Source organism: Tachypleus tridentatus, chromosome 8 (genome assembly GCF_004210375.1).
Source record: "Tachypleus tridentatus isolate NWPU-2018 chromosome 8, ASM421037v1, whole genome shotgun sequence".
Classification (NCBI taxonomy): domain Eukaryota; kingdom Metazoa; phylum Arthropoda; class Merostomata; order Xiphosura; family Limulidae; genus Tachypleus; species Tachypleus tridentatus.
The window spans coordinates 59,989,790-60,005,132 of record NC_134832.1 but is presented as its reverse complement, the minus strand read 5'-3'; the positions used below and the strand labels follow the sequence as shown (position 1 = coordinate 60,005,132).

At 30.8% G+C, this 15,343-nt stretch overlaps 1 protein-coding gene across 2 annotated transcripts in view; it reads right to left on the bottom strand.

Annotated features, from left to right (window-relative positions):
- The window catches only part of LOC143222467 (uncharacterized), a 67,410-nt gene that overhangs the window by 38,365 nt on the left and 13,702 nt on the right, over positions 1–15,343 (bottom strand). For both annotated transcript variants that reach the window (XM_076449029.1, XM_076449030.1), the window contains exons 3-5: positions 12,917–13,055; positions 11,413–11,514; positions 10,583–10,636 (exon numbers count right to left, since the gene is read on the bottom strand). In XM_076449029.1, the coding sequence (XP_076305144.1) occupies positions 10,583–10,636; positions 11,413–11,514; positions 12,917–13,055 (295 nt within the window). The remainder of the gene's footprint in view (positions 1–10,582; positions 10,637–11,412; positions 11,515–12,916; positions 13,056–15,343) is intronic.

The following is a 15,343-nucleotide window of genomic DNA, read 5'->3' as shown; positions in this document are numbered from 1 at the left end:
ATTTTAATGTAACCACATTTGTTTATCCTAAATAGCTTTAAGGTCATAACAATATACATTTATTTATAATTAAATTTTATTGTTTTTATTACCTTTTGAACTCTAACTACTATCCATGCCATTATAAGTTGTAAATCGCTCAGGAAACATACAGCTCACATTAACCATGAGTTACTACAAGCTGCTTGTGTGCTTGCTTTACAATACATTTTTATTATATTGATATTTATTTTACCTAAATTTACCTTAACTAATCTAAAAAATCCCAATTTTTAGATTTTTAGTTATTTTTATAATTATCAATAAAGAATAAAAAAAAAATACAATGCTTACACAATATTTATTTTTCTTATGGTCGAGGCCCAGCATGGTTAGATGGATAAGGCACTTTACTCGTAACCCAAGGGTAGTGGGTTCGAATCCCCATCACACCAAACATGCTCATGGGGGCATTATAATGTAACTGTCAATCCCATTATTCATTGATAAAAGAGTAGCCCAAGAGTTGGCAGTGGGTAGTGTTGCTAGCTGCCTTTCCTCTAGTCTTACACTGTTAAATTAGGGACGACTAGTGCAGATAGCCCTCGTCTAGCTTTGCACGAAATTCAAAACAAACCAATCTTATGGTCAATTATCTAAAACACTTAACCCTACTTTTGTATATTAATGGTGGTAATGCACTAAGTTTTTTATTTAATTAAATATTGCATCAAAGAACACAGACTAATAACATGCAAAAATTAGACAATTCCCACAAATTCTCAAACTTTTTCTTGCTGTTACAAATTTATTGAAGCTACTCGTTAACCTCTCCACAGGAATGCAGATTGTACTAAGAGTGAAATTGACAATTATCTATTCAGAATGAAAATCTTGACTTTCTACTGGTTTTAGGTAATATATAATCATATGTAAGAGAGAACTATAAGAAAATCATGAAACAGAGGGTGCAACTGGAAGGGCCTGATTTTCTATTTTATAGCTCTATAACTAAACAAAGCTGAAGGCTATAAAAGTTATGATTTGTCTAAGCAATAATGATTTTATAGTGAATACTTAAACACTCAATTTTATCTTTTTTTAGGGGTGGTCAATAAAACAGAGCAGATGCTTCGACAAAATGTGTTATGTGAATCACACAAAGGGAAATTCTTTTTTTTTAATACTGCCTTGTAGAATTAAGAACTTAAAACTTGTATGCTATTAAAATATGGATTATTAGTTAAGATTCTATACTATACTGATTGGTATAACAAACAAAAAGTAGTTTAATAAAAGTTGGAATGTAGGACACCAAAACTTAAGCGTTATGCACAGTGAAACATATCTCAGACAAGAAGGTCAATGACACTCGTTTCTATGTACACAAAGTTCAAAGACCATCAGTTTGTAAGGGGCAAAATTAATTTTCTACAACAACTTTTTAATATTTCAGTTAATTTGTGAATTTAAAATGCAACTGATTTTTTTAACCCACTCACAAATGGGAGGTCAAAGTGTACATATTATTATCTTTTTCAGTAACATTTACAATTTAATTAAAGTATTTTATTATTAGTGTTTGTCTGAAAGGAGGTGGGGTGGGTGATTTGGAGGGCTATTGTCAATGTTCATACAAAATTAGCATAAAAACATTAATAATTCAAATTTTAACACTGTGCAAGTTATAATTTTTTGAATTGTAAAAGGAAATATGTAATTATTATTCAATACCCCCTTGTATGAGAGAACTGTGACAGAATTTGTTCCTTATGTCTTACCCATCCTCTAAAGTAAATCATTCATTATATTATCAATATTACTAAGCCTTCAATCTTAAGTCACACCCACTTTTTTTTTTACAAATTGCAAGTACTTCTCTTCCATATTTTCTATTATGTTATTTATAAACAACAAAAACACTAGTTTTAACAAACCAAATGATGTATAATGCTAGATTTTACAAAGTACAGAGTTCTAGTTAATTCACCTACAGATTGAAAGTTGTTTTCCTCAAGTTCAGATCAAGTAGTTAAGGGTTTTATTATGGCACTTATGCCTTAGTTTGAAAGCCAATTAACTATGGTAATTATAAGACACTGTTTGCTTTGTGCATATTATAATCCCATGTTATTATGTAGATTCTTCAGATAAATAAAAATTACTTAATGCATTATCACCATCATTACAAAATAGTAAGCTGAGATTTTATCAACAAACTGAGAACAAAGAACAAAAGGCTGAACATGAGTACTAAATTTATGTACATTTTTGTTTTTATAAAAGTAACGTAAATGTAAAAAGTAGAAATGTATTAAATCAGATTAGGTAAAATATTAATAAAAACTTTCTCCATGAAATATGTTCATAAGTAGCTTGTTCATTACACCATTCAATAACATAGCTTGAGTAGTGTAATTTACAACTTGTGTTATGAGATTAGTTCAAAAGACAATAAAACAACGTGATTAAGTGGAAAGAGATTCAGATTGTCACAAGCCTTAAGCTCTTTATGATAAACAGTTGTAGTTTTCTATTATATTTTGCAGTCATTCTAAAAGAAGAAAATAAAATTCATGTACTCTGTACTTTTTTTGTGGGTGGTTACAAGTTGGTCAAATCAACCCAGTATGTATATATTTGAGTAAAGACATAAATGTAAAGAGAGAAATAATAGTATATACAGAAAACCCCCTTTCAGTTAGCATGCTACCACACAAAATATAATAACCAATTACCACAAAAAATATACTCCTACTTCAATAGTGTAAGTCATACTGTAAAACTTTGCACTTACAAAGATTTATTGATTAAACTACCTAAAGAACATCGCACTATCTAGAGCAGGGGTTCCCAACCGGTGGGTCGCGAACCTTGGCAGGGTAGTCGCGTAGCCTTGTTAGAAGTAGCTTGGGATAACATTAATTTTATTTCATCAATTACATTTTCAAGTCACGAGTGCCAAAAGGTTGGGAACCCCTGATCTAGAGGTTTCAACCCCAATATTATACAGCTTGTATGAAACTCCAAAACAGAGAAAAACATTAAATCTAATATTTCACCTATCAGCAACACAAAGTGTAACAAGTTTGTTTCATTCTCTTTTGTGCGAAAAACTGCTAGTTAAATTACTAGCCTTTTTAATAATTTGGACATTAGTGTAAAAACTGTATTCAAACCTTCACATAAAATTAACATCTTACTACCTAATCTGAAAGCATTCATATTAAAAGAACAAAAACAAGGCATGTACATTATCCTATGTGATGGAAAGAAATACACAGGAAATGTGTTCCTTAGAAATAAAACGCAAAGAGCACTAAGGTCACGTGTAGAGGTGAATTCCAGATATCCATCTTAATATTATCAATATGAAACAGGTCACAAAATACTTTGGAACACAATTTTTCTCCTGCACTGACCCAAAATTAAAAGAGAAAAAGACTGTCCATTAAATTATAAAATTGACCTCTCATTAAATTGTGATAATGGCCATAGTAGCATCAACTATATTTGGTAAGGACTATTCACTGCTCATACACTTGACCTATACCTATATTCTGTCACCTGTGTCCTTTGTCTTTGTAATATGTAAACTTTGTACTGATTGGTACTGATCATACATGAAAAAGACACCAATATTCTGTTGAAACATGTAGCATGTTCCACCTTTAATGAAAATTTTCATTATGCTTATATAAGTGATTGTATGCCTACTTATTATGAGTACACATATAGCCATGGTAGAGAAAATAACAGGTAAACTTGTTTTAACTGAAAAACAAGTCTTGAAATTTTTAGGATATTTTTAGAGATTATGCAAATGAAATCTGAAAACATTTAAATGAAAAACAAATTTAATCTTAATACAGAAATCACCTTGTAACTCAAACCAGTTAACACTCAGACTCAATATATTCATGAGCACATCTTCATGATTTTTCTGTGTTAAAAAAACACTTAATGTTTACTTAATTAAAGGTGACCAATCTGTTGTAGATACATTAACTACTTTCAAGGTTATGGTATGTATACATTCATAACAGTTACAAGATCATGTAAAACTTGTGACCATAAGCTTAACCCATTTCTGGTTGAGAACAATATATCTAAACCTCATTTCTATATAACAGGTTCTTGCATATGCTGCTATTTATCCCTTTCCTAACAGGCTTATACTGTCCACTCATTCCAAGAGTGGCAAACTACATGACAAATATGTTTTGAAAAGAAGTCAGCTACAAAATATACTTTTCTGAAGAATTATTGTCTGAAATATCTCAATTTCTGGAATGATCCATTACCTGTGTATTTTAAAAATAAAGTTTGTTCATTTTCTTGCTATAATGGATATAAAGTGTGTATCTCCCATCTATTGAGTGGTATCATAAAAGCTTCACACTTTGGGTACTTAAAGAGTCAAACAATTACAACAATAATCATGTTAAGTGCAACAATTATCTCTTTATAATGCAACACAATTTTAAATAAAACTCTTCCATGATGAAAACATGTTTCCATGACTGTATGTGAGGGTTTGATTATATCTTTACTGAAGTAAATTTTAAATGTGCTGAGAAACTGAGTTCTTAAAAAAACCAAAAAAACATATTTCTTCAATTAAGAGTAGTAATTTTAATATATATAAAACACACTACAGTTCATATCAGTAAAATCTATGAAAATTTTGAGCTCTGTATATTGAATAACTTTGGTTTAATAAGTTTTGTAAAACTAAAAAGGACAACCCAAATACTTTACCCATGCAGGACTTCCCAGAATAAACATTCTTTAGAAAATGTTCCCTTTTCCCAAGTTTTTTCAAGGCAATATGAATACTACGATCAGTAATTAATATCACAAACAGTCACTCTCTGGCTGACATTTCTTCTAATACTCATCAATTCAAGCTTGATTTTTTTTTCTTTTTCATGTTACTGCTCAAGAAACTACTGACAAAAAATTTTCTCTTAAAACTTTTTGGATGTGCAGATGGGAAGAAAATCACAACTCAAGCATTTCACTCACACGATAGATGCACATATATAATGGGTGGTGGAATGCAGCTGCAGAATGAGTAATACATAATTTCCACCCATTCCAAACATTCTCTAAATTTCTGAATATACAGTAGATTATCTACTTCCATGTAACACATAATGGATTACTGATCAGATTGTAATTAGTTCTTTGGACTATAACTAACCTATCATGGATCACTTGCTGTTCTACATGTGAAAAGGCACACCTTAGAAAGTCATGAAGTGTTTTGGTGTGAAGGATAGTTGTAGGCACACTGGTTTATGAATTATAGCTGATGGAGAAGAAGATAGAAGGCAAATAAGAAAAATTAAGTTTTTGTGGCCCATTTTCTACTTATCAAGGAAGATTTGCTCAACTTTACTCTGTACATGCTTAGGGTATTTTTGGTCCCACTCCTTTGGCTGAGTTTTGCTAATGTTCTGACATTTGTGACACATGTGCCACATACAGAATACCATTTTTAATCAGACTCATTCCCACACGTAGGTTGCTACCTCGTTCCCTGGTAATATAAATTTTCCAGGAAAGTTATTTTATATATTACACAGTGCATTCATTTACCACAGAAAAAGATAAGATTGACTTGATTTTGGAACTTAGAAACTGAAATATTTAGAACAATACGGGATACTATGATTCATTGGAAGTAACTAAACTGAACAGTAACACAAGGGATATCACACAAATATCATTGAAGTTCCTAAATTTTCTATGATTTTGCAGAAAATTATTTTCCAAAATTATTCCACCACCAAAATACAAAAATTTTTTTATTGATATTTTTGGGATAGAAACAGTTTAATATGTATGAATATAAAGGTAACTGTACATGTTAGACTTACATTCAAGAATTTACTGAGCTACTATTTTATGAATGTATGGCAATAAGTCTGGCATTAAATTGGAGATCATAATTCTAATATCAGTATTACACATCAGTTATTTTTTAAATTTAAAAGTAAATATCAAAACAAAATTCCTAAGTATTTATTTCTGTATGTCACAGCGTATGTTGAATGCAACTTTAGTTCAAACCAGATGTTATGACATCCAAATAAAAAGTCATTAGCTTCTTACTAAACAGAAACTCAAATTACCAACATTGATAGAGTATAAGAATCTGCTATCTTTTCTGTTCATCAAGATATCACTGTATTTAGTGATTCAAACAGTTCCATTGCCTGTTTTTCCCATTTTTAGATGTACTTGTTTATATACACCCATTTCATTTATCACGTTAACCATTAAGAGGTTCAGATGTTTTACCATGTGGTTTCTCGGCCTTTGTAACGTGTTCAGACATGAAAAAAACCTTTGTTTCGAAGCTTAAAATAGGAAGCAAGACAAAATGGTGATTAACCTTTTTTTTTTTTTAAAGACCCAAATCATCTCAGTTAGAAAGCTGAATAAATTACAGCAGAATAGGGATAATTTGGTTTGTTTTGAATTTTGCACAAAGCTAACTGAGGGCTATCTGCACTAGCAGTTCATAACTTATTAGTGTAAGACTAGAGGGAAGGCAGCTGGTCATCACCACCCACCACCAACTCTTGGGCTACTCTTTCACCAATGAATAGTGAGATTGACCATCACATTATAATGCCCCCATGGCTGAGAAGGCAAGCATGTTTGGTGTGACAGGGATTCAAACCTGTGACCCTCAGATTACGTGTCGAGTGTCTTAACTACCTGGCCATGCTGGACCAATAGGGAGAGTAATTTATAATTTTTTATTGTTTCAAAATGCATATATAAAACAAAAAAATGTTACTTTATTTTAAATACTCCACATACACAATTTTACAAAGCTTGGCAAGCAATTACAACTGTTGTAACAATTATAAGTAGTAAAGATAATTGGTTCTATATTTCTTTGCTCACTATTCTCTAAGTAAATTAACTCCAATTTTTGAACTAATATGTAAACAGTAATAATATATATAACATATAACTGAAACCTGACTATTTTACAAAATACTGGTCTACTAGAACAAAGCTAAGATAGTTGCAGTTTGTAGAGGTCAGTTTTATACAACTGGATACAATAAGATGAGATGCATGTATAGCAAATGATTACAACTTCTGTAATGTTATTCACACATGACTGAAGGGTCAATAAAATAAATATATAATGAGCTTTAAGCTATGTAGAGTAAAAAAATCTGTGGTCCTCTGATACAGTGTGGTCATCTGAGAAAGAAAAATATATAATTTATATCCATTTCCTAATTTTTCTGGTATATACCAAGTTAGTGAATTTGAAAAAAAAAACTTGTACAGACATGAAACACGGCAAATGACAGATAAAATAAAATGGTTGAAAAAATTGATAGTCATCTGGAGGTTACAGAGATTTTGCAAATGATATTTGAGAATTTTTTGATACATAAAAGTATTCTTAATCTTAAAATCAAAGTTACATTGTGGGTTACAGAATCAACATTTAAAAAGACAAATGCAGACGCAAACCTTCAATTTAAAAATCTAATATTTTATGCACAAAACATTGAAGTCTACTGATAACAAGCAAAATTTTGTGAAAATATATGTGCTATAAAAATTAATAGCATGATTGTTTTCATAATTACTTTAACAGTTATTAGCTGGGAGGATCCTAATCAGCCCATAGAGTTAAATGATGGGATTTTTCACTAAATTAGGGAACAAAAAATATTGCAACTAATTAAAAAAAAAACATGTCTACCAAAATTTTTTACATACATATAAATTTTCATTTCACACAACATACTACAGTTCAGAATTACATTTTTGATAATCATTATCAAGTTACTTTACCAGTCATGCACATATTTATATACACTTGACTATTTGAATAAAAAGTTAAACATTTAACATTGGCTTGGTCAATATGACCGACCACGTGACCTCTTTGTAACTATTTAATCTTTATAGGTGTAATACTACTCATTTTAATATAGTATGTATATCTTCACAAAATTTGGTGGACTTTCAGTAAACATTACAAGTCTTTCACATACAAAATATTTTTAATAAATAAGGATACATCCATGAATTTGTCAAGTTTTTCTGCCAACTCCACATGTAAATCATTTCTTATGTTAAGAGTAAAATACTTTTCCTCATTTGAAAAATCTCCAATTTCATTTGTACAATCTCTAAAACCACCTAAATACATTTCAAACGTTTGTTTTCAGCAGAACTTTATATTTTATGTTATTTTCTCTACCCTAAAAAGAGAAATAATTAAATCTAAAATTACTTTTGATTTCTTTATAGAAATACTTTAAGTTGTTACGTTATATTCTAAGCTTTGAACTGATAACAATATTATTGCCCTTTGGATCATGTCTAACTATTACTATATGTCATTATAAACTTTAAAGCATATGAAGAACATGGAGCTCAAGCTAAACTATCAAATTACATTACCAACAAACTACCATATTATTATTATTTTACCTAATCTCACAAACTAACCTAAAGATATCCAAATTTTTACATTTTAGTTATTTTTATAATAATAAATAGAGAATAAACATGAAAAACAAGAAATAAGGTACTTACCTGGTGTTTTTTGCTGTTGCTGGCACTTAACACTACTTTTCTTTTTATATTAATGGTAGTAATGCACTAAATGTTTTGTTTAATTAAATAATGCATCAAAGAACATAAAAATAACATACAAAAAGCAGACAATTTTCCCTAACTACCACAATTTTTCTGGCTTTCAAACAATGCAACAAGTTCATCCAAGCTCATCATTCTTCCCGTGAGAATGAAGCTTGTACTAACAGAGAAAACGACAATGTTCTATAATATGTCATTAGATAGATGAAAACATTAGATTTCTATTGGTCATACATAATATAGTATTACGAGTAAGAGAGCATTAATAACAAATCCTAAAAGAGAGAATGTGATAAGAGAGGAGCTGATTTTCTATTTGATGGTTTTGTAACAAAACAAGATTAAAAGCTACAAACATTACGATTTGCCTCAGCATTAAATTTCACACTAGACTGGAGGGTTGGTGAATAAAACAGAGAAGAAGGGATGCCTACAGAAAACATGTCACATTTCTCATACTAAAATAAAGTCAGCATCTTTTAAATATTGCTTCATAAATTTAAGAAGTTAAAACTTGTATACTATTAAATTTTGGATTATATGTTATTATTTTATGTTGTACTACTTGGTATAACAAACAATAAGTAGTATAATTACATTCTGAATACAAATTGGTAAAACCTTGTGACATGGACAATAAAGGATACCTCTGCAGGGTTGAATAGTTATAACACTGGCAAATAAAAAAATGAAATTATTTTCAAATAAATTTATTCCAAGTTCTTTAAAAATTCTGAAGTATCTAGTTTGAAAGACCTTTTTCAGTGTTTGACCTTTTCTTTGTGGCATTATTTTAATAAACTAATACTCTAAAGAAATATCATAAATGTATGATCTTTCCGTAAGAGTGAATTATTAACCACACAGAGTTCTCTTTTAAAAGAAATTATACATTTTATATTACAAAATGTTTATCATGATTCCCTAAATGTTTCAATCAATCCAAATTGATAGATGCACTGCAACATAAGTGAAATATCTGTGGCATTTGTACTATTCTTAAATGCTTCAAGGAGCAAGAAATATAATTTTATGAAATTCCATGTATGATACAATATCTGTAATTTGAAGAAAAGTGTTGCACGTGTAAAAAAATATGTAAGAAAATTACACAAAGATACTTGACCAAAACATAATTCATCCAACAACATGACAGATCTACCTACATTACTTGGAGAATCATACAAATATCAAAGAAATTCTATAAAAACCCATGTTTTTGGACTAAAAGAGAGTTGTCTGGCAATACCTAACAAGTCAATACTCCTGCTGCCAGTCTATCGTGAACCAACACCACCAATGAAGATGTCAACTCTACCAAGTATTGAAAAACTTACCCTGCTTAATCTCCACACAAGTAATTACTGCTATCTCTTTTAGTCAAATAACGTAGCCATGAATTAGATGTAAGGTGTTTAGTAGTAAGGAAGTTAAGTCTGAGCATATTTCACTTAATGTGCTAATTGATATTGTATTGGTTGTTGTATGAAATATAATGAATATTACTGAAACTTTAACTGATGGGAAGTTACCTGTTCAGACTGAAAAAATTGTAACAATAAAGCTTTAAGATACCTTCAGTAATATTGCTGCAGCAAAGTCTCTTAATGTATTAAATTAAAACTACCCTCTTAAGTTAGTTTGTTTTTAAATATTTTGTTACACTTTTTAGTTATTTTCTTTTTGTTACTTCTTTAGAATATAATCTTCATTTTTAAACATTTTTTGTGTGTGACTTCACAATTTGGCTGAAAATCCACTTCAGGTAAACTTGATGAGCATGACCTCTATTGATTTACACAAAAATAAATGCATTTCTATCAGTAGATAATTTAATGAAAGTCATTTATATGCTTTAATCAATTACATTTTCACAATTAACTAATAGATAATGTGAAATATATTACTAACAAAAAACTACTAAACATCTTTAGATACAAGAGAAATGTACCTCTTCTTCTTTGTACTCTGCCTTTCTCTTCTTATTAGATGGTACAGATTTATCCTGAAAAGAAACAAATATCAAAAACCATTACAAAATATTCTTTTGTATCTTTCTGCAATCATCTCAAGATGCTAGACATTTCTGATTTGTTGTTTTTCCATAACGAGTTGTGTGTGTATATGGGTGGAATATAGATAATCAAAGATGAATAATAAATGGACACAATTTTGCAAGATTACAAAAGAGCATGCAAGGTGTCCTAAAAGTGCATCACTACAAATTTATTTTTATTAACCTTACTGTGACATGTCGTGGGTACAAACCTTTGAACAAAACCTCTATGGAGGTTCATAGAAAACATTTTACATTCTTATTTTATGTTCTAGCTTGTCAATGTTGATAATTTGAGTATGTAATTTGTACAAAACTATAGACTTTGTATTTTGACCCCACAAAAGATATACTGCAACCAATGCTTCATTCAACATATCATGTGACACACAAAAATCAAAGTTTAGGTGTGTTCTTTTAATATTTATTTTTAAGAAATTAACAAATATATAAATATAATCTACAATATGATCCCAAACTTACAAGATTTGTAAATAGTTTAATAAAATTTTGATTGCAAGACAACATACATGATGACATGGCATTACAATACAAACATTATATTTTATTGTAACTTACTGGTAATCTGTCAATTGGTCAGATTAAACTTACTAAAATGATCACAAATAAGAAAAAAATAACATGACAAATAATGTGAATAATTCAGCTCATAGAAATGCCCGACAATTACGTTTTCTTCATAAGCATTACAGTGTAATACATACGTCATTCAACTCCTCTTCAGTATCAAAGTTTCTCTCCATGCCACCAGGAGGCTCCTTTAGACTTGCACCTGTCTCCAATTCATTATTATCTGGTTCAATTGGCTGTAGTGGTTAGAATTATACACTTGAATTATGCTCCATCTAATATATAGATTTTATTTAAGTTAAAAGTAGAAAAATCTGATCATTTATCAAATTACTTTTACATGGTTACTGAATTATTTTTTAACTGTCTGGCCTTAATGACATTTTGGTGAATGTGTATTAGTATTCAGTACAAAATAGAAAAAAACAACTAATAAATATTATTTTAAGTGATAATTAGACTTAAGCAAATGAGACTAGAAATACTAACTTTTTTTTAAAGCAATGCAAGTTCTCTTCATGAATATCTCAAGCATTCATTTAGATAAAAACAAACACTTCACACACACTACAAAATATTACATCAGTGTTAATTCTACAATTATCAATATTATCCATTTGATTTTTTTTAAACATTCTTCTGTACACAATCCCTAATGAGTCACAACACAAAAAAATTAAACTAGAAAAACCATGAATGTTGCTGCTAGGGTTCTCTATACATTTTTCACAGACAATTAGTAATTTTATTATTTTTTTGGTTTTGTATTATGATGAGTGTGATAACAAACAATATAAAATTATGGAATATAATGTAACATACAGATCCCATGAGTAGTAAACAGCATAGAAAAAAGTTCGTGATTTGAAGATTAGATACCAACTTAATTCTTTGTAAGTTGAAAATTTTTATATCACGTAGACCTGCACAGAATAGTTTTAAAGTTGTGGATTTCCCTTTACAATTTCAAAAACATCCTTTTGGTTCTTTTAATAAGACTAATTTTCTTTTTTTCTGATTTTCTTTTAATAAGACTAATACAGATAGATGTTAGAACCAGCAGTGTAAGAGAGAAGGGTCAAGTATGGCAGCTATTCTGGACACAGTACAAAAAAGGGATACAGGCCTCCAGCTGCTTTAACAAAAATCTGACTGAGGACTAAACAAGATAATGTGATTTGGGAAAATTTTCATTGATATGCATCATTATAAACATGACTGTTTTTGCTTTATAATTATATGAAGTGAGTGTGTAATGGTAGTGGTGGAAATACTTAGTTATGCCATTAGCCACAACTAAATTGAATACAACTCTAACTTCAATGGACAGAAAAAAATGCTAAACTTCATTCCTTTCCCTTAACAAATGTAAATACTTTTATTATACAATCAAAACCAAAGTTCTTATTTAAAATGATTCAATTAAATATTTAATTACCAACTGGTTTCATGACATGTTACTATTCTGGTATATAACACTATATCCTGTAATCCTGCTTAAAATTTTACAATTCCCTTACATTTTATATTTCAAATGATAAATATTACTTAGCAAGACATTTAAATGGCCAATATATAAATTTGTATAACATTAACAAAAACATCAGGTATACCAGTACTATTATTTCATATACTTACCATTTGTGATGGAGGTATTATTGTAGGATTATTCTCAATCTCCCACAAACCTTCATTGAAAAACTTTCTTTTTTGTGGATTTCCATACTTTTCTTTGAACTTATGATAAGGATAAAGATCTTTGGTTCCAAGGTTGGCACTGAAAATTAGAAAGGTCATCAGTATATATTTGAAAACCAACAACACTCACCTACAAGAGCAAATTGCAATCCTGAGAAATTTGGCTAAACCTCTGCTTTGAAGACTTTAATATACAGTTAGAAATAACTATAAAACAATTAAAAAGCAAATATTATGGTTTTGTTCCCCCCCTATTGTTTTCAACTGATGGCACCAGATACAGTGGGTTGAAAGATTACAGGATAATTGGCAATTTCCCAGCCAGTCAGGTAATGTCACACCAGTGTAATGCTTATTAAAATATAGGCAGTCATATTCTTCCTAATAGCAACATGATGAATTAACTTAAAGAAAAGTCAAATGACATATACACAGAAGCCAAAGTTTTTTGAAAATTAAGGATACTATTCAACAGTCAAAAGTTAAATTTCAAGTTTTAGCACCCCATTGTGGCAGGTGTAAGAAACTAGTACTGTTGGTCAAGAAAGAAAGCTGAAACCCTTCAAAAACTAATTATAAATAATTCAGTTTCTCTTTATATAATACACAAAGTACCAGTAGAGAATGTGCCAGCAACCTACCGAACAGTGAGGTACACACTAGTATGAAGTGTCCTCAACAGATGTGCTACTACTACTTAGGAGAGACAACCAAAACAAAAGATTGAAGTTAGCATCAGACTTAAAAAAATGGTATGTCAAAGGGTGAGAATCAGTGCTCTTTACAGAAGAATCCAAATTCAAGTTGTTTGCAACAATCAATGATATTTTATTTGATAGCAAAAAAGAAAAACTATATCACAGTTATGTACAACAACAACAGTGAAAAATGGTGGTAGGACCTATTAAGTGTTGGCTACTCCTCAGCCAGTGGTATTGGAAATCTACACAAAAACTGATGGCACATTGAATGGTGATATGTACAAGCAGATTGTCATTAATTATGTCATTCTCTCAAGAACAGGACCAACCAAGTGGGATTCATCTTTCAGTAAAGTGTGGTCAAATAATGCTTGGGACGAAAATTGAAGCCAAAGAAACTCTTGAAACTACGAGGACTGTTCACAAAATACGCGGACTGATGTCATAAAACAAAATGTACTTTATTTAGAAGTTACAGGTCTGGGACCCCTTCAAAGTACTCTCCTCCCCAACGCACACACTTATCCCAACGGTGTTTCCACTTGTTGAAACAATCCTGGTACACTTCTTTTGTAATGTCCTCCAGCTCCTTTGTCGCATTTGCCTTAATCTCGGGAATCGTCTCAAATCTTCTTCCTTTCAAGGGTCTTTTGAGTTTGGGGAACAAGAAAAAATCGCAAGGAGCAAGGTCAGGTGAGTAGGGGGGTGGGGAAGAACAGTGATCGAGTGTTTGGCCAAAAACTCACGAGTTCTGAAGAACAAATTTTGCAGCAACGCGGTGTATCTTCAATTTTTCGGTCAAAATCTCGTAACAAGATCTAACTGATATCCCACACTCTTCAGCAAGCTCCCTGACAGTCAGACGTCGATTTGCCTGCACCAGGGTGTTGATTTTGTCGACGTGGAAGGACGTCCAGGACGCTCATCATCTTCAATGGACTGTCAACCATCCTTAAAATGTTCATGCCACTTGAAACATGCCGTACGCTTCATAGCAACATCACCGTAAGCCGTGTTAAGCATAGCAAAAGTTTCAGTCGCAGATTTTCCAAGTTTAACACAAAATTTCACAGCAAGTCGTTGCTCCTTCAGGTCATTCATTCTGAAATCCGCCAAACGAAAAAATTGCACTTCACTTAAAACCGTGTAGCTAATACACAAATGAAGATATCTGCAATTGGGAAATGGCATCGTAATCAGCTGATCTGTGCGAACCTAGCGGATTCTCCTTGAACCAACTGGAGCCGCGCAATTCAAACAGTCCGCGTAATTTTTTAACAGCCCTCGAATTAAAGGCATATAGTGTTGAAGATATTTATATGCAAAAACGGCTTGTTTGGGTTGAGAAAATATTTTACATAGAAGAGCGAACAACGTTTCGACCTTCTTCGGTCATCGTCAGGTTCACAAAGAAAGAGGTAACTGACCGGAAGCTGACCACATGTTTGAAAGGGGTTGTGTAACCGAGTGTCGGAATGTAGAGGGCGGTATTAGATGTTTGAATATATAATTTATTTATTTTATTATATTAATATAGGTATAAAGGCATTCCTTTATATTGGTTTATTTTGGGTTTAAGTTGTTGTATAAGTAAGGGTTCTTTAATTTTGCGTTTGTTTATGTTTGTTTCTTTATTTGGTATTTAAGTGTTTTCTATGGTTATGTT